At 42.5% G+C, this 24,870-nt stretch overlaps 1 protein-coding gene across 1 annotated transcript in view; it reads right to left on the bottom strand.

Annotated features, from left to right (window-relative positions):
* LRRC66 (leucine rich repeat containing 66) overlaps positions 1 to 24,870 on the bottom strand; it is a 51,920-nt gene that overhangs the window by 9,420 nt on the left and 17,630 nt on the right. Inside the window, exons 3-4 of the mRNA XM_078678201.1 lie at positions 19,516 to 19,685; positions 17,522 to 17,861 (exon numbers count right to left, since the gene is read on the bottom strand). Coding sequence (XP_078534327.1) covers positions 17,522 to 17,861; positions 19,516 to 19,685 — 510 coding nt within the window. The remainder of the gene's footprint in view (positions 1 to 17,521; positions 17,862 to 19,515; positions 19,686 to 24,870) is intronic.

Here is a 24,870-nt window from a genome sequence, read left to right as displayed (position 1 = left end):
GAGAGTCCGACTTCCCCCATTCAAATCAGAGGACACCGAAGTCATCTGCGGTGTACCTCAAGGATCATCACTCAGTCCCACCCTCTTCAACATTTACATGAGTCCACTCGCTTCCATCGCGCGTCAACACAACCTTAACATCATCTCCTACGCTGACGACACCCAGCTGATCCTTTCCCTCACCAAAGACCCCAACACCGCCAAAACCAATCTTCATGAAGGCATGAAAGAAGTAGCAGTATGGATGAAAAACAGCCGCCTAAAACTTAACTCAGATAAAACGGAAGTGCTCATCCTAGGATCATCCCCCTCTGCCTGGGACGACTCATGGTGGCCTTCGGACTTGGGATCAGCACCCATACCCACAGACCACGCACGTAACCTTGGCTTCATCTTAGACTCCTCACTCTCGATGATCAAACAGGTTAACGCCGTCTCATCCTCCTGCTTCAACGTACTTCGTATGCTCAAAACAATCTTCCACTGGATCCCCGCAGAGACAAGAAAGACTGTCACCCACGCACTGGTTACGAGTCGACTTGACTACGGAAACACCCTATACGCCGGAATTGCAGCCAAATTACAGAAAAAACTCCAACGCATCCAAAACGCATCAGCGAGACTCATTTTGGACATCCCTCGCCAACACCACATTTCCAGCCACCTGAAAGACCTCCACTGGCTTCCCGTCAACAAGAGAATAACATTCCGTCTCCTCACCCACGCACACAAGGCCCTCTACAAACTAGGGCCCGAATGCCTCAACACTCGTCTATCCTTCTACACTCCCACCCGCCAACTAAGATCCTCCAATCAAGGCCTCGCCGCAGTTCCACGTATCCAAAGATCCACCATGGGAAGTAGATCCTTCTCCTACCTGGCGGCCAAGACCTGGAACTCACTCCCCACTCACCTCCGCCTTACACAGAACCACATCTCCTTCAGAAAAGAACTTAAAACCTGGTTATTCGATAAATAACGAACCCCCTCCCCAAGCGCCTTGAGACCCTCTGGGTGAGTAGTGCACTATATAAATTCCTGAACTTGAACTTGAACTTGAACTTGTGTGACATGGCCCGCTTGGCTTCTATATTGAGTTCCAGCAAATGGCTGAGGAATGTCTAAATATAAACCAAGCACAAGCATAACTTTTCTAATATTACAAATATATTACTTTAGAGGGCAGTGTTTTAAATTACCAACTCTAGTATAACTATTAAACTTCAAAAAATGTATTACAAAGGGTTGTTGGAAATTCACTTTCTGTTTTATCTTCAAGGTATACATTGCAAAGGTAGCATTGCTTTCAAATAGTTGGTAAAACCTTTCTTTTCAGGGCTGGCTCAGGGATCTTAGAAGGTTCCGGTTCACTAAATCGTTTGTCAAGTAGGCCCCAAATGCCACATAGCTAGTGCTTTATAAAAGACAACTTGAAAGCAGTAGGGAGTTAAACAGGGCCCTGCAATTTGCAATTAAAAGTGACAATGAGGCCTTTAACTACCAGCCTTCACTGGCTATGGGGCAAGAAACAGTAGATAGATGCAACATGGGTATGTCTACAAATTCCTACACAAAACGCATCTCACTGAGACCCCCATCTCACCCCTAGGAGCACAGCATGAACCACTAAGCAGATGTCTAGAATTATTTACTCTTTATCAGCTGGGCTACTGTGAGGAAATGGGGTATATTATATGGTGTGGTTGTGCAACCTCACTTTGTAATACTCTTACCAACTCCTTTACGTTCAGTAGGTTTCACCGTAAAACCCTCACCTCAACCATGGGTAGCTGTGGCACTGAGCAGCAAGGCTTACACAGTAAGGATCACCAACATCACCCAAGTAGCTACTCATTCCCCCTTACCCATTCGGAACAACCACATCACCATTATTTGGTCTCAGGAGACCACCCACTGCCGCGCCAGGATGAGCATCGGTCCCCAAACGGTCCCGCTGGGACCCAGTAATTACATTAACGAAGAAGTAAAAGATAAACAAGGAGAAGAAAAAGAAAATAAGATTCACCCTCATCCTAGCCAGGAACCCTGACCAGCCTCCTTATGATAAAATAAGATAAGCGGAAACACTCTTGCAAACCTATGTAGCATCCAAAATCCCCGGCTTAGATTCGTTAATGGGTAAAACAAGCATATTATGTAGAAGAATGCACCACTGTAAGGAAATGAAGAGGATATAAGCCTAGTATAAATTGTTGTGGAGAAAAAGGTCCCCAACTGGACATCCAGATAGTCATCTCCAATGCCAACCACCCTCGAAATCCCTAACCCCTGTGATTAAATAAATTGAACATACGTCAAAATCCCACCAGATGAACAATAAACAGAAGCAACAAAACAAAAAAATAATTCTTCAGAGAAGGCAAACTAAATTAAAATTGAAATTCCTCAAAACAATTGAAGTCCAAAAGTTGGAATTGAAGGCTGTACATTCTAACAAACAGTACCAATGTAACCCCCGGTGGATTCAACCAAATAAAGTCAATGGTATGGGTCACCGAAGTACTGATCGACTCTTGCAAAAGAAATCCATCATGTGATGAGTCAATTGGTCAGTATTACACAATCAATGACAGACACGGTCTTGTTGCTGAGGAAACAAGAAGGGGAAATGCGTAGATGTTTCAGTCTCTGATATACTTAATACGTGAGACCTTCCTCAGGACATTACTTAGAGTTTCATTATCAAACTCCACTGATTGTGATTAGGATGCAAATCCGCAATGATTTAACAACTGACCAACAATAGGTAGCCACTATGAATGTTTAAATGGCAATTAATACTAAGTTTAGGAGTGAATCAAAGAGAGGCATCCGAGCAGTGCTCTAGGATTCTGGCATCATGGTAGTATTCTAAATTGTTCACCTGGTGTTTTTTTAAAGTATGCTCAGTCCCTTATCTCAAGTAGGATTCTGAAATGCTGTAATGAATGTTCTCCTTGTCCACACCTTATTATTGTTGTTTATTCCTCTGTTTGGCATCTGCACAGGCTAGCAGCACCAGGAAGTGCACTCCCCTATCTGCTAGTCATGCCATAGCTTAATAAACACATTTTACTGTTTTACAATACGAACGATACATTGTGATGATGCAACGTCCGGTAATTTTCACACTAGTTTCACCTTTGGGCATCATTTACATCTGAATTTGACCTCTAGCCATATGACATCCGACTGTATTCACAACTGCTCCTACAAACAACCTATCAGCTAGTCATACCATGATATTTTAATTTCTATATATGCCTGTCATGTCATGATGTGTGCCAGTCCCCCATATGCCCCTCAATGCCCGTCATACATGAAACACGCATGCTGTTCTCACCCTGCTGTATCCTTTTGAGCTCTACTCTGAGACTTGAGTCCTGATGGATGGAAGGAACTGTGGCCTAGCCACTTGTCACAGCCCAACAGACCCTTTCTGAACCTAAGAGGGTAAGAGGCAGGGACTTTGGGGGGGCTTTCATTGAGTGCCTTTTATCTGAGACAAACCACTGTCCTTGCCTTTCCACTCTCTTTTGAATGGGCCCTGAGCATGTGAAGGAAAGTTGTACATGGTTTTCCCTTTCTTTGACACATGCACAGTGTACATGTAAGGGACAATGACAAACTAGATTTAGGAGAGCAGCATTGATACTGTCTATGGCCTACCATGTCATCTGCCAGTGCCCTTCACAGAGTATACCCAACATTAAGATAAAAGGGCTCTAGTGTTGGTAGTATTGGCTCCTGCAGGGTTGGGTTTCCCATGTGAGACAGAGAACAGTTGTACAGGAGTGAGCATTTCTATACATTACTTCTCAGCTGCATGTTCTCCAACAGAAACATATTGCACATGCCTGCAGATGCACACTTGGCATTTGAGACATTTGATCTAAAGCTACCAGAGATGTTGAGTTGAAAGTCCCTGCCACTGTTCCCATAGGACAACCCGCTCCTCTTATAATTCTCACAAACATGCTTTTTGTGCAGCACACATCAAAGATATTCTGACAAGTGCTCCACATGATACCACATGTTGCTTACCCACAGTGCACGAATCCGTTGGGTGATAGGGGTACCCCCAAAGTGGACATTTTTTAACATGGCTGTCTGTGCCCCCATTACCATGCCATGACACTATGAGCATTTCGTGGCAGCTGTAGTGGCAGTGGGGTACACACATTTATCCGCCCCCAGCGAGGAGACTACCTGATGCTTCTGTTTGGTAAATTGTTGTATGTACAGCGTGTCCCCTACTCTTCCCCCCTCACCCTGATTCACCCGGATTTGATGAAGTGTGCATAAGAGTAGTTGGGTCCGGGATAGATCGGGTCAGTGCTTAATGTATAAAATAATAAGTGCTGGTGTCCAACGTTTTCTCGAAGCTCACAGGCGGTGCTGAAGAATGTTGGAATTGCTGAATAGCAAGGATGCATAATCTGAATTCTACTCTTGCCTCTTTCTTCCACTGCAAGACACTTCCTGCCACTTTATTTCTTTTTAATCTTTGCTTTCGCCCTTTGCTACTGTTTTTCCGTCTTTCTCTTATTCCTTCTTTTGTGTTTTTCTTTCTCTTGCTCTAGGTAAAATTCTAATAAGTAAACGTAATTGCCTGTCCCAAGTAGGTGTCGCTTGCAGCTGCCACCTGCAAGCACCAGCTCAAATTAAGCACTGGGTGAGCTACACCTCGGCTGGATCTACCTCCCTCTAGATATATGCGTCCCTTAAGATACTAAGGTGCTCCAAAGAGTTTAGTGGTACTCAGAGCTACTGTCTCCCCATCTGCTCTCTTGTTCCTTCCCGCCCTGTAGACGTCTTTGTACAGTCAGGCTTGCTTGAATTTGCATTTGATTAAACGGAGCAGGAAGGATCTTTTCTTCTCACTGGGACTGGGGCATGTCACTTCCAGCAGGTCACCTGTGGGCTGACACGAGCAGCACCTGAACAACGCATGTGACCAAAGGCATTAGAGACAGCGGTCCCTTTCAAGAGAAATAAATACATATAGCCGCAATACTACAATCAGGATAGGGTCTACTCATGTACAATTGATTGATATTTAGAATGTATTTACAGAAGTTAAAGCTAAACAATACACGTAACTTGTTTTCCCTTCAAGGAATCATGCTGAGTTTCATCTCTGGATTTTTGACAGGAAATGTCTGGGTGAAACCTAGAGGCCACATGAGCAACAACCGGGCCAATGAGATGCGTAATCACTGATTACCCCGATAATTCCTCATTTCGTAGGGGAAACATAGGACTCAAACTATAATCCCCAATAACTCTATCCCGCCCACTGCCATTACCTCTGGTATCAGTACCTTTGGGGTGTGGACGTTGCCAGTGTTTGTGATAAAGTGACAGTGTTTTTGTTGTTGCTAGGTTACATTACTCACCAAAGAAGGTGATTGTCTAAATGTAAACAAGGAAGTAATTGGGTGGTCACCTTTTGATGGTGACTTCTCTGTCACGCTTTTTTATTGCACCGTCACTCAGCATGATAATCCTCAAGGCTCAGACCGCAGATAACGGAGTTAAAATTAGCAAACGTAAGGTCATAAAACGTGAATGATATAGATCATGACATTCCTGCACTTGAGTCATGAAATACGATCATAAATAAGTGAACTCTAGCACCAATGACGTCGCCACAGTCAACAATCAACAATTTATTTGCACAACTTAGCACAGTTTATCAGCTTTAAATATATTTTAGAATTTCAATATTTCTGCCCTCAAACATCAACTTGTCGTTTTCTGAAAATACAATTACTTCGTCCTCCAAATACCGGGTAATAAACTCATTTTCCACAAATGTAAACATTTGATTTTGTGAAAATGAACCATTTTTGTATTCAAATACCATCATTTTGCATTTTCCCTTTGCATTAGTTATTTTCGGAACAATGCACCAGTACTCACTGTGCACTTAAATAGCAAATGTTCATTTTTGGTAAATCCACTTACCTTCCCCAGATAACACTACTACTTTTGTTCCCTAATACCAGCTTTTCATTTTTACCAGATTAACACATTTTCCCAAAAACCAGCTTGTCCACTTCTGAAAATACACATATTTGCTTTCCCAGTAAGCTTTTCACTTATAGAATAAAATGCACTAATTGTATCCCCAAATATGAGCTTGTTACTTTTATCAGGTAATGCTATTTTAAGTGCCCTCGTGAACAGCTAGAAATTCACATTCCTATATGCAGTATCAGACGTGTCATCACTGTACTCTAAGAATGGCTACATATGCCAAGGTTCAGCTTCAAGTGCTATGTACTGTATCATACCCATGTAATAACATGTCAGGGTAGGTCATCACTTGTCAGGCATGGCCATAGATGTTCCTCACAGGCTAGTGATGGCCATCATATGCCAAGGGGGACCATCACATGTCCAAGAGGACCATCAAGTCAGATATGAACATCACATCCCATTGAAGGCATCACAAGCTATTGTGTATGATTGTGGTATTCACTTAGCATGAACCTAGCCATAGGCGATGCGTTGTATGTTCAGGGATGGTTAAATCGTATACCATGGACCATCTGCCATGCATAGTCACCTGTCAAACCCTGTTCTGAGGGAGGGGTGGAGGGGTAAGGGCATACAGAGGCTACAAGGCCCCAAGCAGGTTGTTTGCCATTGGAGTGTCCGTCCTACTATGGCTCTACAACCTAGGCCAAGAGAAGCCCTTTCCACACAACTCTCAGAGTAGTGAGGGCGAGCAGTCACAAGCTTCGCAGGGAGGTAGTGTGGGAGGTAAGAGTTCAGAAGTCAACCAACTGGCTCAATATCATAATGTACAGCTTAGTGCATATATTTTATGAGTACTTTGATCACACAGCATAAATAAATATTACATAAATAATGGAAGCAACATATAGGATTGAAAACTATGGCCTCCACTGGTGTCTATCAGGCATTCTCCCTTTGTGGTCGAGCAATTTATCTATAGTCCCCTTCATAACACGGGTCACTTCTGGCTACGTGCTCAGGGAAACACTGGACTGGACTGTGTAGAGCCTCTGTTTCTGTGTGGCTGCGGACGCGCTCTCGAGTACCTCCCACTTCGCCTCCTGTCTTTCGGCCTCCGACGGTAGTTTCGGTGTCGCCGGCGTGGGGTAACGGCTGCATCCGTCCTCATCCTCCTGCTTTGAGCGGGCGGTAGATAAAGGGAAAGTGGTGATTTGCGGCCTGAGACCCGGGAGACCCTAGACCCGAGGAGACCGAGATTATATCAGCGAACGCGCTGCAGTGGACCGCAAGCCTATCGGGCAGCGCGGGAGGTGGGGGCTCTATTCAGTAAGACAGCCCGAAGTGGACTGCAGTGGCAGCGCAGGGATAGAGTCCCCCTTAGCCGAAAAGCGGCAGAAAATCGGCGGGAGCAAGCACTGGGCATTCCCACTAAGGAGACTGTCAGGACTGAAGCGGTGAGGGGATAATCATACCCTTGAAGATAGCGAGGAAACACAAAAGCCACAGTAAGACAAAGGTGGTGATCTTCTAATAGTTGTGGACTCAGCCAAAAGACAGATTGGTGCCTGGAGAAATGAGTTCCTACGGGTGAAGTGGGGGAGGAAAGCTCGGGCCTACAGAACAGAGGTAAGTGAAAAGGTCAATTTCTCCCTCCCTAATAATTGTGTAAGTGTATTTGGCGTAGGGGATTGTAACGCTCCTAGGAAATGTGGGAAACTAAAAGAAAGTGAAGGAGAAACCCACCTGTAATCTTTGCTCCTCTAGAAACTAGGCGTTAAGGGGAACAAAAAAGAAATGGCCCTGGGAACAAATATACCACGCAAAGCCCCGAAGAATCCCAAGAAATCAGGAAATAGAAGCCAAGGGGCGGAAGACCTAACGGAATTACCTCCGAATAATGTACTAAGTGTTACGGCAACACCTAGTGGAAACAAAACTCCTGTGATGAGGTCTACCCCGCCTTCAGGTACAATCCAACAGAAGGTGCTGTTGACCTCTAAGACAGCAGGCGCAAAAGGCGGATCGACAGTCTCAAAATCTATTAAAGACTTTTTGGGCAAGCACTTTAAAGCGAAAGAGACACCTGAAAGGGAGATGAATGTGGTGGAGCCTCCACAAATCACAGAGGACCGGGTAATAAACGAGGAAACCCTGAATCAGATAAACTTTCATATTGCCAAGATCCCGACGGAATCACACTTGTCCTCCTCCCCTCGGTTATTTCAGTCTTTAATTATTCAGGACATAGAAGTAGAGAGGGAGGAAGAAGAAAGTGAAATTCAGAGTGAAATCCAGAGTGAAACCCAAAGTAAACACATGCGGGAGGAAGACTCTGTCGAACTTAGCCCCAATGTGAAAGAAAGACTGGTAAAGTCAATGCTGTCCATACGGATATATCAGGCCTACCCCTGCATAGTCTGGAGGGGACGGGCTCTTCGAGTTTATCAATGCTCGAGGTTATGTTGATGCTCCAGAAAGCCTTGCAAGGCATCCTAGAGGTACCAGTTTTAAATAATGAAATATTAAAGACACAAAGTAACCAGGTTAACAACATAATTGGGGAGCTGACGCAGATTAAAGGTCAAATGCCTTCCTTAGTAAACCGGTAGTGATTAATGCAGATGAGGTGGAAGAAGTGACAAGGGTGAGCAGACCCAAATAGGATGATCCAACAGTATATATTTCCCGTTGCCCCACGATTATAAAAAGGTATGGCGAAAGGAGGTGCTTCCCGAGGAGGAAGAAGGGGAAAACGGCCTCAAGCACAAATCAGGTAGCAAAACAACAGGAGAATGGGAAGGAGGTAACCCCTGAGCCATGGACAAGGTAGGGTTGCTAGAAACAAAAAATCTAACCTTTGCGGACATAGGAGCAAGTTCCCATAGACTTGAAGAACAAAGTAGGTGGGACTCAGGGAAAAAACCTGGTTAAGAGTGTGAAAGTCCCCTTGAGGAAGTACCCAGGGGGAAAGGAGGAAGTTGCACCAAAATGGGGGACGGAGACATCTATAGGGGCAGGGCCCAGTAACCCAACGCCGGGGAAAGACTGTAGGAGTAGGTATAGGGGTAGAGTAGAAGTCAATACGGATAGAAGGGATGAAAGGATGGATGATAGTCCAAAAAGTCTACAGTCAAACAGAACTGTGGATACCTGGCTATTTGTAGTAGAACCTGTTGGACAGGGAAAGGGGGGGGGGGAAAGGGCTAAGAATTTAAAGCCTCTAAATCGTTCTCAGCTTCTCTTGTGATTTGCAAAATATCCCAGCCTAAAATATGTTAGTACAGATGATTTAAAAGAAGTGGGATTTTTAGTTGATACCAAAGGGGAAGAAATAACAAAGGTCCTTCTCCACTAAGCACTAATAAAAGTCGCAATGGAAAAAGCTAAAGCTGAGATGCTAAGGGAAGGAATTAGATTATTAAAGAGAGAGGATGTGACAATGGATATTCAAGGGAAACAATTCCTTAGAAACCATGCGGGCTGGGAGAATGGCAAATAAAAATGATCACCGCTGGACAGGGTAATAAGGAAGCCCTGGAAATCACTATAATCCCTAAAAAGTTAAGATGGGGGGAGGAAGATGTCCTGGTTGGAAATAGGTAAAGAGAAAAAGCTTATATGGACTGTGAGGAAGAGGGGAACCTGAGTAGCATTGATTAGGAATGTGGGTCGTCGCGCAACCTATCCTTCCTGTCCTGGAATGTCAATGGGTATAAAAGAATACGGTTTCAGGAAGGTTTTAAAAATATCCTGGGGAAGACCGATATTCTATGCTTACAGGAAACCTGGCTGTGCGACAAAACCCCAGTCACTGAAGGTTTTACTCACCATGTAAAACCTGCAAGAAAGAACCAAGTAGGTAGGGCATCAGGTGGACAGATGACGTTGGTCCCCCCAAGGCTAGTGAGTGATATACATCTTCTTGATTTAAAGTGTAACTGGGCATTAGGTAGCAGAGTGCTGACACTAAATAACAATGTAGGTAAGGGAGGCCTATGAATTATTGATGTGTATATATACAGAAAGGGGGAAAAATGAGTATAAAGCGGAGTTGGAACACCTAAAAAAAGATTTAGAGGATTTATATGAAACCTACCCAAGAGATGTGCTCCTAATATTGGGTGATTTTAACCATAGACTAAATCCCCAAAAAACTGACGCCTGGCATAGCGTTTTGATAAGAGCGGACAATATAAAGTTTGCATTGTTCACCAGTAGTGACATTTCAAAACAAGACGTGGAGCTCGGCCGGCTGCTGGGAGCAATGGGGTTGGTCTGTGTAAATGGCAGGAAAGAAACGGATCGGCCCGCAAGGCGCACCTTTAAAATAGGACAGCAAATGTGCTGTATATACTATATTTGTAAGCAGGCATGGTGCTTCGACTTAATACAACACTTTGAAATACTCTTGGTAGAGGGCAGTGATCACTTCCCACTACGGATGGAATTGCAGGTAAACAGGGACCCGCTGAGACAGAAAGTGTTACAAGTAGATATTAAATACCCAAAGCGTCTTACAACCCGGATTAGCGAAAAATATATAAAGAAATTGAGTGCATTCCAGATAATAGTTGATATAGAAAATCTACCATCAGGGGAGGATATATACTGGTATGAGGATATAATAAGGCAACTTGTAGAATGCCTGAGGATAAAAATCAAACGGGGAAACCAGGGTTCAGCAAGTAAAACTAAATAAATCCGAATAATAAACCATGGTTTGACGAAGAGTGCCGGAAAGTAAAGGCGGCTATTAAGCAATTCGAAAGATGCCTTAGGCGTAGATACAACGATGCAGCATCACTAGATCTTAAGAAGTTGAGGATAAATTATAAGGCAACTATTAGAGCATAAAAAAGGTACTTTAAAGGAAAATGCTGGATGAACTTACTTGAGGCAATAGAAGAAAAAAATGTCAAAGGCTTTTGGAAAATGATACAGGAATGTATGGGGAAAGGGGTAGGGACTATGCAATGCTCAGTTGCAGAGGATAAGTGGGTAACCTACCTGGAGGAAATCTATGGTAAATGGCCAAGGAGGGGGGAAATACCATCAACCAGCTGGCCGAGAGTCAGGGTAGAAGTAATAGGGCAGTTCTCCCTAGGCCATATTAAGACCATAATAGCAGGATTAAATTTAACAAGTGTGGCTGGCCCAGATAATCTACCTGCAGTCATTATAAAAACGAATCTAGAGTGGCGGGAAAAATTCCTCTCAAAGATGTTTTTGAGAATTTCAAATGCAAGAATTATGCCAAATAGTTGGAAAGGGCCTATTATAATACCGATACATAAAAAAGGCAATGTAAACTCCCCTAAAAATTATCGCCTAATAAATCTCCTGGATATTGGGGAAAAAGTATTCTCCAAAGTAATCCTAGGGCTACTCAAAGATTGGGCAGAAGATAATTTGATAGTACCCCCTGAACAGGGGGGATTTAAAGAAGGGCATTCAACGGTGGACCACTGCTTCGCTCTCTGGGCGGTCGCCGGAAGTCGATAGAGCAGAGGGGTAATCTATTTAGCTGCTTTGTAGACTTCTGTGCGGCATTTGACCTTATGGGTAGGGAGCAGCTGTGGTCAACCTTGGTAGGTTACAAAATACACGATTTGCTAGCCCTTTTCCAGGCCTTACATTCAGATAATTAGGCCCAGGTAATCCTGGATGAGGAGGGAGGATTTTCTGGGAGGACCCAGATTGGAAATGACCTGAGGCAGGGGTGCGTACTAGCCCCCTTGCTTTTGTCTCTGTTTATAGCTGACCTACCACTGAAATTAGGAGAGGTCAGAGGGGCTAGCCCAAAATTAGGAGGTACCCACATATCTTGCCTGCTATATGCGGACGACCTGGTGATTGTGGACCAAACAGAGATAGGTCTCCAGAGGAAATTAAACGTGTTCAATGAATAATGCTTAAATAAAAAACTAGTAGTGAACATGGAGAAGACCAAAATATTATGTTTTGGTAGAAGCAAGACTAGGTTCCCTTGGTGTCTAGGTACAGTCATATTAGAGATGGTAACAGAACATAGATACCAGGGAATATGGTTTACGAGCAATCTGAAATGGTCTACCCACCTAGAAGCTTTAACAATTAGGGCAACGGCTACTGTGAAGTTAGGACTCCTAACTTTAGGACTCCTAAATGCCTTCTGTGAATACCGAAAGTCTTAAAATTAGGATTTTTCTCAATTTAGTGGTAGTAAAGTTAGAACTCCTAATTTTAGGACTCCTAAATGCCTTCTGTGAATACCGAAAGTCTTAAAATTAAGATTTTTCTCAGTTTAGGAGTAGTAAAGTTAGGACTCCTAACTTTGGGACTCCTAAATGCCTTCTGTGAATACCAAAAGTCTTAAAAGTTGGATTTTTCTCAATTTAGTAGTAGTAAAGTTAGGACTCCTAACTTTAGGACTCCAAAATGCCTTCTGTGAATACCAAAAGTCTTAAAATTAGGATTTTTCTCAGTTTAGGAGTAGTAAAGTTAGGACTCCCTCCTAAACTGAGAAAAATCCTAACTTTAAAACTTTAGGTATTCACAGAAGGCATTTAGGAGTCCTTCAGTTAGGAGTCCTAACTTTACTACTATTAACCTGAGAAAAATCCCAATTTTAAGACTTTCGATATTCACAGAAGGCATTTAGGAGTCCTAAAGTTAGGACTCCTAACTTCTGTGAACACCGAAATGAGTAAGTGCCTTCTGTGAATACCAAAATGAGTAAGTGCCTTCAGTGAATACCAAAATGGTAGTAAGTTTAGGATTTTTTCTTAAGTTAGTTCTGTGAATCGGGCCCATAGGCATGAATGTGTAAGAATTAGGTGCAATTATTTTGCAACAAATTGAGGTGAGTTTGTTTGGAGTGTGGCACCCAATACCTGACAATAACTGTTTGAACACCTCCTCTTTTTCTCAACCTTTGGGACTCCTTCCTCTTTTTCTCAGGACAGAAGTTGCTCCCACTGCTCAACACCTATCAAGGAAAGTTGCTTATATTATTAGCTCAATAATAATGACATTGTTATAGGCCTCAATGGGTCATCCAACCAGCATGGCACACTGATAACTTGTATCATTGCCATTGACCTGTGACTAATAAAAAAAATAGGTGCATTTGATTGGCAGCAAAATTGAGTTTAATTTGTTTGGGACATGGGGCAAGCTAACAAGCACCAATGATATCAACTCCCCAAACTTTTCTTCACAAAACAAAAAGTTGTATTAGTATCCAAAGTGAAGAACTCAGGGTTCCTAATGGACAATTTTCAAGCTAAGATAAAGCATGGAATATAATACACACTCTTGGACATAACAGGCAACATATGTTGCCTGATTGAATCCTTTAGGGCATAATTGCAGGCCTTACTGAACCTATTTGTGACATTTGATACCTTTCAATGTAATATGCATTTAAATTTCCTGCACACATTGTCACCAGTGCAAGGATCATTGAACTGAGTCCATTCATTTTTAAGTTTGAGGCCACCGCTGACAGACTACAGTTTCCTATAGAAATCAAACAATTTTAAATATGCAGTTCCACAAAGGTCCTGCAATCTCTGAGGCCCTGATTTAGAGTTTGGTGGACAGGGTACTCCGTCGGAAAAGCATTGGAGCAATTTGCCTGCCAATCTCTCAGACTGCCTGCTTCATTTATAGCCTGGTGGATTGTAAGCATTCCATGAATGGAGCCCCCATTGCCTCTGTCGATGTAAAGATTCATCTGAAAGTCTGACGGAACCAGGGCCATCAGTGGAATAGCATTTTTTTTGCTCACTCTGTTTAGGGTGGTTGGTGAAATGAAATGAAGATTTATATAGTGCTTCTTATACCCAGAGGGGTCTAGGCGCTGGTGTGTTGTCCTTTTTTCTGTTTGTCACCACCAGGAAAAAGTATAATGACCCCCCCCCCACACACGCCTTAGGAGAAACCTTCCACTGTGTGGGGGACAATATATTTGTTTTGCTTTTAAAAAACAAAGTCCCACTTTGGGAGTTTGTTTATTTATGAAGGGAACTGCCATTATGATGCCTGTTCTTTTCAACATACAGAGCTGACCACTGGGCCAGCAGTCATCTCTACTTTTGGCAGACAGCAGTCCATCAGGATGGCAGAGGTAATGTTCTCCACCACCCTGAAGAATGGAGTACTCTCCCTCAAAGTCTAAATCAGGCCCTACGCCTTTTTAATGTCTAATGCTGCCCATTGCTTCTAATGATCAAGAAGCGTTTAATATGTTATCAGACATGTGCCAATGGTTTAAACCATAAAGGCAAAAAGAACAGATGATAGGCGGAATGCTGAACAAATCAAACATTCAACCGCAATCACAGATCTGGGTTTAATCCATCGTTTAATGCATTGTTTTTTTTCTCACTACGCCACCCCAGTTTAGACCCAGCCATATGCAAATCAGTCTTGATCAGTCTTGATCCTGCCCCCATTGGAACAGTCCAGCCCAAAATTCCAGGCCAGGTCCTCCCGGGACCGGAAACAACAATCCTGGAACCGGTTTCGGGGTATCACTTCTCATCAGCCAGGCTAGCTTGAATCCAGTGGCACAGTGAGCATGGGCTCCATGTCTGGTTATACTCTTCCCACTTGGGGTGACCAAAGCAAAATGGGGAGCAAGGTCAAGACTAATTTGCATATGGCTGGGTCTAAACTGGCAAGGCAGGGGGAAAACAAAATGATGAATTTAGGCCCAGATCTCTGTACTAGGGGTGAATGTTTGACATTGTTCAGCATTCCATCCATCAATTGTTCTTTTTGCAATGGTACAAAGCTTGCCATAGAACTTGATGGGTCTACGCAAACTGACAAATTGCAAAGCTGACTATTGGCATTGAGTACTGGACATGGAGAAATTATTACAATTGAATGGCAAAAAATAGGTGATTTTGAAACCCAGGCCCAAGTGTCTAACGCCAGCCTTATCAACTCACTACCTTCCTCTTCAGGCAGAAGGTTGTGTCAGAATCAAAAGAAAAGAACCTCATCCCAAATCATTTTCAATCCATGACAAACCCGGTAGCCCTAGTTTCAACATATATATCTCCTTTTATCTTGGTGAAGGACAACTATCCATTTTATCACTATAGATGTGACAGCGTTGTCTCGTCTCAAACAAGAATAAGCCGCACGCTCTAAAGCAGTCCCATTGAGGTTGAAACTCTGTTACTATTTTTTTTTTTGAGTTTTATATAGCGCGAACTCGACTCGAAGGTATCAGAGCCCTTTACATGACCACCGGTTGCGTTACTGACGTACACATGAATTTTTGTTAGGCATGGGGAGATTAAGTAATTTGCCCAGAATTACAGGATGTTGAGCATCCCTGCCGAGACTCGAACCTGGTTCCCCAACTCCGAAGTTGACCGCTCTAGCCATTAGGCCACATCCTATACCAGATAATTTCCTATACTAGATATGATTGCCTTATTCCAATGTATGGTTGCTCCTTTGATGGTTACAAAAGTTTCAAGTAGAATCATACATTACATATAATTAATTATTGAACGTCATCTAGAGAAATATTTTCCCAGATGGCTCTTCCCCTCCCTGTCACTCATGCAACTTATGTCCAATGTCACCCTGAAAATGTCTTTTTAGGGCACTCTTCCAAAACGCATATTCATTTTTTTGCCACCCTGAATTTAACCTTAACAATAAGCAGTATGGATCTGTATTAAGGTGCTATCCCCAATTAAATGAGTTTCACCTGTTCAATCTGTTTTTAGAGCAGCTCACTGTACCTTCAGTCATACCTACTGTGCATGTGAATTTGTGGCAAATGCGAAGGTGCCCGACACTAATTCCCAGTATGTAACTGGCTCCCATGTACCACATTGGAACAGCGGCTAATGATTTGCCAGATATTATCTGTATATAACAAGCCCTAGAAACCAATGCATCGGAAGACATTAGGCATAAATCACAACGTTGTTGCTGTTCTAAGTGCAACCTCGGTGTTCATAAAAAGGTACTTGAGATTCCCAATACCACATCCCAATTCAAGAAATCAGTGGTGCAGGGAAACTGGAATGTAAGGAGGGGTGGGCATGTAAAATGTATGGACACCTTCATATCTGTAAGTGTGTGAGTACTCACAAACAATACACATGACGATTCCCACCCGGAAAACACTGGTAAAGTTACTCCTGCTCCATTGGTGCTAGCCTGAACCCTAGTACATCAAATTTATTGGCAGTCTAGCACCACCAGCATCATACATTTCATGGGTCAGTTATGGGGGCAGCAGTCACAGATTATGAAAGGGGTGCCACACTGGGTTTTCCCCAAGAGAGTGTGGAACTCTGTTGGGGGGCCGCATTCAAAAACACGTAGAGCGCCTCAAAGGGGGTTTGCGGCACAAGCCTTTTGTGCAGGAAAACAAACTGGGTTGACTGGAATGATTAAATGGAAGCATAGTGGAACATATATGTGCAGAAACCTTTAACTCTATGCTGTGACTAAGGTGCTGTATTCTATACTCTATTTTGTTTAAACTAAGCGCCATTTTGTGAAGTCTCCTCTTTCAAGATTCCATTTTGAACTAAATCATATAAAGTTTGGGAGTCCAGCAGTAAGCTGGTGGTGCTCTTGTCCCACCAAACTTGTAGTTCTTCCTCGCCATTTAGAAGTGGGGTACCCATGAGAGTTTTGAAGGCAGAGCCTCAAGCTGGCCTAGTCATCAGAAACCTTTAAACTATCGGTCCACCCAGCACAGAGGTGCTAGGTCGCAGAGCGGTGGCCATGCCTAGTTGGGGTGTTGCTAATGCCACTGGTTTTGGGGATCACATAAAGTTAACTAGAGAACTGTCTCTGCTACACAAGGAGAGTTCTCCCTGCGTCTCAGGGCCTTTTTCATTTTTCTGCACAAGCAAATCCCCGTGTTGTCAGCCTCATTGTACACAACAAATAATTGTTGAGCGGGCCGCCTCGATACAGTATTCAGCACTTCCTAAAGTGCATCTGCCACACCTTTGGATGCATTCAAGGCAGAGAGGGCCCGATTCACAGGACTAACTTAAGACAAAATCCTAAACTTACTACTTTTGCTATTCACAGAAGGCAGTTAGTAGTAGTAAAGTTAAGATTTTGTCTTAAGTTTGACTTAAGACAAACTTAAGACAGACTTAAGACAGTCTTAAGACAGACTTAAGACAAACTTAAGACAGACTGAAGACAGACTTAAGACAAAAATCCTAACTTTACTACTACTACTAAATGCCTTCTGTGAATACCAAAAGTAGTACGTTTAGGATTTTGTCTTAAGTTAGTTCTGTGAATCGGTCCCGTGGATCCCTGCCAGGGACCTATTTAATTTACCTAGTTTACTTCAAGCGAACCTGCCATTCAGCAGGTTATTTCATGTGGTACAAAAAATATCCTACAAAGAACAATTTAATATAAGAACCAAAGCAATCCACAAAGCACAAACAATCATTGACGTAAAAGGACATCAATTAGATAGGTCATCTGGACCTCGACTCCCTCACAACAGAACTGGGGTAATACATTACAGCACTCCACTTACCATGAAGTCCAATCAGTCCACATATTTGAATAACATTTTCTCCTTCCAAGACAGTAACTTCTTCAAAGGTGGTGACGTCAGGCAGCATTATTTCGCAGATCCGCTCACTGGCACTAGCGGACAGAGGAACTATTGGTGTTCCAAAAGTGTCCCCACATGCTGGATCCCACCTTATTCTGAAGTGCACAGGAAGAAGTCCTAGAATGCTTCTGAAGGCACAGAATCGGAATGCACACTCCCAGTGCCTACTGGACAATTCAACTTCAAGCCGAGGCAGATGTAGCACAGCTAGGGCCACCGGTGCAATAGTCTTCAGAGCATTGTTCGCGAGATTCAAAACCTATGTGAGAGAAACATTTTTTAAGATACTTACACTGCAGTGACATGTAGCATCTGTGATAATAGATACTTTGTCCTATAATGTAAATTGGAAGAGCAGAAGCTTAACTCAGCAGTATTCTGGGAGAGTCTAACTATCATTGCCAATGGGAAAGGTTATATATGTCAGTTTGGATTGAGAAACTTATGTTCAACATTCAACATTCACATGCAGTAGGGTTAGTTATGTCTTTCAAAAGACTAAGGGCCTGATTTCGAGTTGGACAGCTAAACCTGGGGTTGAGGAGCAGTGGCGGTCAGGGGCAGTCCAACCGCGGTATTATGAGTACGGCGGTCAAAGCGCTTTGGGACCACTGCAACTGGGATCTGCGATCCCTGGCAGTGGTGCAGGGGTCTGGGGAAACAATATGCATGGCAATGCCACTGCGGCACCACCATGCATATTACGAGTTTCTCTACCACCAGCCTTTTCATGGAGGTGAACCGGTCATTAAAAGGCTGGTGGTGGGGGAAACAAAGGGGCCCCTACAGGGCTCGCTGTTGCCCCTGTGCATGGAGGTGCATGCAGGGGGGCACATGTTGGGCCCACTGTTTGAAGCCACCTCTGTTCCTGCATGGCATGGACTGCTCAGAGGAGGAGGATTTAGCTGGAATACTTCTTGTAATTCCTTGCCTTGGAGTACCATATGTAATTCCTGGTATTTCCGCAGAGCCAGGTCCTCATTGTGCACGGTCCAGAAAATGGTGTGATATTTATCACACCTGATAAAATGTCATAGTCAGAATTTTTCCAGTGCCATAAATACCATTAGATTACAAGTTTTTGTAGGGGAATAGCATGCAGATTTACAAGCTTACTGTACCAAAATCTGCATGTTCCAGTCAATACCAGGCATTTTTCCCCAATAAATATTGGTAAATTTGAACTTCCTATATTAATCACAAAACCCATAATTGGGATATGTGCGGTAACAAGTTACTGCATATATCACAGTGAACCGGCAGAAAGTAATGAGGGCCCTAGTGTTACAGAGACTTGTGATATCAGTAACTCCAGGGTTGTGATACTGCCAGTTGAAAACCGGGTGCGCTCGTAAAAAGCCTCTATGGTGTTGTATTGTAATTGCATGTATATAGCGCTTACTACCCCAGACGAGGCGTCAAAGCGCTTTTTCGGCGAGTAGCACGCTACTTCGGAACCCAGAAAGGATTAGTGATGAATTGGTATAGTGAAAATATGAAAGTAATTTGAGCGGTGGATATGTTAGTCAGTTATTTGGATTGAGAAGGTTAATGGAGGGATAGAATAGGGAAAACATTTGCATTTATATAGCGCTTGCTACCTCTGATGGTTATTTGTTGGTCATTAGCAGCAGTTACTTGACCTTTCTCCTCAGCATGCACCCTTGCTTTTGTACCAGAGCATAATTGTTGGCCAGGCCATTATCAGCTTTTACCGCCCTCAACATGGACCACTCACTGTTGTAAACCCCAATGTGAACGGCAATAACGCTTAAATTAATCATACAATGCAAAACGTTTATAAATAGTATTCGAAAACCTCATGTTTGAGAAGTTCAACTATTAAGAGTATGACACTGTTTAAGATAATCACACTGGCGCTACCTGACCGAAAATTAATAAATCGTGATGACCTGTAATGTTTTAAGGTCCATGAAAGCATCTGGGTGCACTGTGTCAATCTTGTTGTCTTGTAAATTAATGCTTGCCAGCTGCGTGCAGTTTTGAAAATCTTCCAAGCCGATCCGAGAAATCTCATTGTAAGACAGGTCAAGAATATTCAAAGAATTTAGCCTCCATAAACCTGTAAATGAACGAAAACGTGTTTTTTTGGTTAAAGTAAACCACAGAGCACGTATGCAAACATTGCACTGGTGACTTCCAACATTAAAAATAGAGCATATTTTGTTATATTGTTAGGTAGGTTTAAACACAACATACACAAAAAGAAACCTAAAGAGGGTTTGTGTAATTGCTAGCAGCAGCCATTTGAGTTTTATGCAAATTGCTTTGACAAAAACTGTGTTTTTGTAGAGTTTCCTGATTGCCGCGAAGTGGCTTGCTGTATGTTGGACAGTCAGCGTTCGTTGGTTGTGTTTTAGGTCGAGCCTACCAGACAGCGTAAACTGTCTGGTTGTAAAAGACCTAGTGACAACTTTCCAGATCTGGCATTAGGCCTTAAAGCCCGCCCATGGCTTAGTATTAATTGCAATTATTGTCACTCATTTGCTTGCTTATTAGTCGAAGGCTTGCCGTGTTCATTTTGTGTCTGTTCCTCCCCTAAAGCAGAGCCTCTTTACTTGTGTCCTTATACTGCTTACTGTGTTTTCCAGCTGCCTCTCATGAGCTTCTCTCCCACTAAGTGATGTTCTCTCTCGTCTGTGTGTTTCCCTTCCCTCTTTAAATTCTTTTCTGTTCCTAAATACTCGATGAGTGAACGTGTTTTCCAGCTGTCTCCCTTGTCTGTTTTCCTCCCTTCCTCTGTTCCTCTTTGCTCTCTTGTCCGTGTGCTTCTATTTTACCCTGTGCTGCTCTCCCTTTCTTGTGTTTCTCTCCACCCACACTGCACCTCTCTTGCATATGGTGTCCTTGTCGAGTTGTGCTCCCCCCAGCCCTTTGTGTGTTGCTTTTCCCTTTACCCCCACACACTCTTTTGTGTTCTCCCTACTCCAAGCCCAACACCTGGGGCTACTATTTCGATTAACACTTTCATGCCAAAAACGTCCTTTGTTTATTTAGCAATCCAATTCAAAGTCTTTTATATTGGATCAGTGAATAAAGTATTCCACAAATGGCGCCTGGGTCATTCCACTGAAATGCTCATGCATTCTAACACATGTATGCATTAGTGCACTGACATGGCCAGCATGACACCTTTTTTTATTTTTGAGTTTCACGATGCTACGCAGGGTCAACACTGTACAACACAGCCAATTGCAATTGGCAAAGCCAATAAGTCCCAAATGTGTGACCAACCACCAAGGGCGCCCTGGATCACTTTACTTCCATTAAGAAGACTGACCTGATCAAATTGTTACTCACCATAAAATCAGGTGCTCCCAGTGACCCCTGCCCCCCTAGAATCCTTAAGTCCATTCCTGATACTATTGGAGAAGCTCTGACCCCACTACTAAATCTGATTTTTCAGACCGGGATATTTCCCAGAGATTGGAAAAAGTCATCTGTGCTCCCCTTGCTGAAGAAGCAATCGTTGGACCCAAGGACCCAAATAACTATCGCCCGATTGCCAGACTCCCCTTGCCAGCGAAAGTACTGGAGAAAGAAATGAATAGACAACTCAGTAGTTTCATTTTGGATAATAACTCCTTAGACCCCTCACAGTTCGGGTTTAGAGCGCATCACAGTACGGAGCTGGCACTGATCAAATCTACTGAGGAAATCAGAGAGGCCGTGGATAGGGGAGGAAATGCCATCTTAATCCTCCTGGACCTATCCGCGGCCTTTGATACAGTCCACCATGGGGTCCTGCTGAATCGGCTCTCGGAGATCGTGATCAAGGGTGTAGCACAGAAACTGCTTCACTTGTTTCTGACTGATAGGTCTCAGACTGTGAATCTGGAGGAGAGCATCTCTGACCCTTTCTCACTCCCCTGCGGGGTGCCACAGGGCTCCTCCTTGAACCCTACACTCTTTAATATCTATGTGGCCCCCCTGGCCACCATCATGCGGTCATTTGGGTTCCAGCTTACCTCGTACGCGGACGACACTCAGATTGTGTTGTCACTGGCGCAGGGAGCGGAAAGAGAAGTGAGTGATAGGTTTCAGAAGTGTATGTGCTCTATTTCCTTCTGGATGGCATCTAATTGTTTAAAGCTCAATTCAGCAAAAACTGAGGTGTTACAGTTTGGCAACAATCCCCGGGTTTGGACACCGGATTGGTGGCCGGAAGGGCTGGGAGTCTGTCCTACTCCCTCTCGGAAAGCCAAGAATCTGGGAGTCATAGTGGACAATAAACTCACCATGGGGGACCAAGTGAATCAGGTAACCTCTGCCTGTTTTATGGTTCTCAGGATAAGTAAAAAAATAAAGCCCTTCCTCTCAGACAGCAACCTCAGGACGGTTGTCACGGCTCTAGTTCTGCCCCGTTTGGATTATTGCAACAGCCTTTATCTTAATGCACAGAAACAACATGTGTACAAGCTGCAATTGGTGCAGAACGCAGCAGTCAGACTACTGTCTGACACTGCTAGGTATGCCTCTGTGAGAGGAGAGCTGAGGAGGTTACACTGGTTCCCAATCCCACTCAGATCACGATTTAAGGCGCTCGTCGTGGTCTTTAAGGCAGTGAATGGAATTGGGCCGGAGTTTCTAAGACAGATGCTCAGCTGGTATGTCCCTAGCAGAGCTCTGCGCTCCTCCGGGTCTAAGCTAGTATGGACTCCTAGGTTTAAGAAACCCAACTGGGGAGGCCGTAGTTTCCTTCACTGTGCCTCCAAAGCCTGGAATGAGCTCCCATTCCACCTCAGAGATGCCTCAGACCTCATTTCCTTTCAGAAGAGGTTGAAAACCTGGCTCTTCTCCAAATAACCAGCTCATGGTCTTCCCCAGGTAACTAGGACTCAGCGCCAGGACACCCTAGGGTAGCAGTGCGCTTTATAAGTTTTAATAACATAACATAACCTAATGGCTTTGCCAATGCTTGTTTACAATAGTACAGCAGGGGCGCATAGTTGAGAGGAAAGTCATGCCTCTACTGAACCAGTGACCTTCAAGGACTCTTAAACACATTAATGACCTAGTCTAAACACTCGTTGAACAACTTTTTTAGGTCCGCCTATAAGGCTCCATTTCCCTGAAACCTTGTGTGTCTTAACCACTGGTTCCATTATTCAGTCTAACAAATCTAAAAAATGAACTATTACTAGGGCTTCTGATTCCATATTTGATTTCATTAAGTACATGTGTGGTAGTCTCAGTTGTATCCAAATGCCTGCTAATGTGTAGGTGCAACATGAAACAGAACTTTTAAATTGCACTCTGAAAAGGTGGAGGGAATGGTGGTGTGGCAAAGTCTGTATATCAAAATATCAACAAATGATATATTCTGGTGCAAAAATTTCGAGATAAAAAAATTGATAGTCAAGATATTGACCTTACATACCCATAAGGTAAATAAATAACAAAAATATTGAGCACAAAACTATTGACGATAAAAATAAAGTATGCATAACAATATTTACTAATAAATTACCTAGGCGTAACCAAAATATCGATTACAGAAATAAAGTGTACAAATATATTAAAACATTATGTAAAAACACAATTTCTAATTAATACTACCTAAACTTAAAATAAAAGTGTAATTCTTTTAAATACGTAACCTTATTTGTAATAAAAAATACATTTATTATTTTAAAAGAATATTAAAAAATAATACAAAAAAATGTCTACTACTTTCTTAACATAGTTTATTTTATCTTACACCAGAAATTACATCAAGTAGTTTTTGATAAATATACAACATTATTAAATTATGAAACATCTTAAAGCAACTGCATGTAGGTGAAATAAAATCATCAACAATAGAAAATTATTTGCTTGTGAATTAATATAATAATCAAATTTAAAAATATATAGTAAAACGCATTCAGTATTCATTCAACCCTTATTACTATTGTAAATAATGATTTATTGAATATCAAACTGTTTTCAATTCGTTCATTAATATCATAATAATAAAATTAAACCCACAACAAAACAACCACCACAACATAGCTTAAATATATAATTTATTAATTACAATCCTTCAAGCATTAAAAGAATATATCATTTGATGGGAGGGGTGAGTTATACTATTCTACCTCCAAGTCAACAAACATTGGAGAAAATGCATTCTTACAATTAAAGGGATCCAAATTACTATTTCAACTCAAGTCTTGCACACATTGTGGAAATGGCATGAATGGGTTGGTGATGTTTGGGTTTTACTTTTCTAACTCCAGTCTACAAATATTGGGAAGGAGGAGAGAAAACTGGGTACAGTGCATAAATAAATGAAAGCAGTGAGATTTACTATTCTACAACCAATCCAACAATAATCGGAGAAAGTGCATACAGTTAAACGGGGGTATTTTCAACTCTAGCTTCAACCTCACAAACAATGGAGAAAGTACATTATTCGTGGTGAAGGTGACATTTACTATTATTATTCCAAACCAGAAAAGTGTATAATTTAGCGGAGTCCGTGGTGGTTTAAATATATTATTCCTACTTTACTGTAACAAACATTATTTAAATCTTAGAAAAAGGTGGGGTGTCGTGTTGATCTAAAATCAATGTAATAATGTTTTTAATATTTACGATTCACAAATAATATACTTTCCTCTTATTACAAACATCCTAAATATAATGCATAACAAAATAAATGAACCATAAACCAAACTACAAAAAAGTATTATGACACATAAAGTAATGTTTACACTTAAATGTTTCAAATTTTAAAATGTAAACATATCAAATATATGTCCTCCAGTTTTTATAATGTAATTCAATCAAAACCACAAAGACAAGCATAGCTGCACTCAAAACAACCTCAGAGACAGATGTAGGACCATTGTGTGAGTACAATTAGTGGGAAACCAAAATGGCGGGCTGGATCCTGGCAAACTCCGCTAAACTGAGATGCATTCAATTCATATACATGCACAGAATATACTTCACACCAGAGAGAATCTGTGGGATGGGCAGGTGCTCCTCCACAAAATACAAGAGATGACAATCTGACTAGGAGGGTTTTTCCCATGTAACCTTGGCCCTTGTGGTAATCCACAGATACTTGGCTTCTATAGCCGAGATTTTAGCTACACATTCTAGCGGAGGTAACACAGCACCCTTCCCCTAAGTGAGCAGTAGTCAGAATAACAGAAGAGGAAGACTAAACGAAATATCCTTCGGGATCTAGTTCACGCTATATAAAACTTTATAACTAAAATATGAGAGCTCTAATTGTCCTGGGGTGAATATGCTTC

The sequence above is a fragment of the Lissotriton helveticus genome, chromosome 2_2 (genome assembly GCF_964261635.1).
Source record: "Lissotriton helveticus chromosome 2_2, aLisHel1.1, whole genome shotgun sequence".
In the NCBI taxonomy this organism is placed as follows: Eukaryota; Metazoa; Chordata; class Amphibia; order Caudata; family Salamandridae; genus Lissotriton; species Lissotriton helveticus.
Note: the sequence above shows the minus strand (reverse complement) of the source record. Positions and strands in the feature narration are given on the sequence as shown.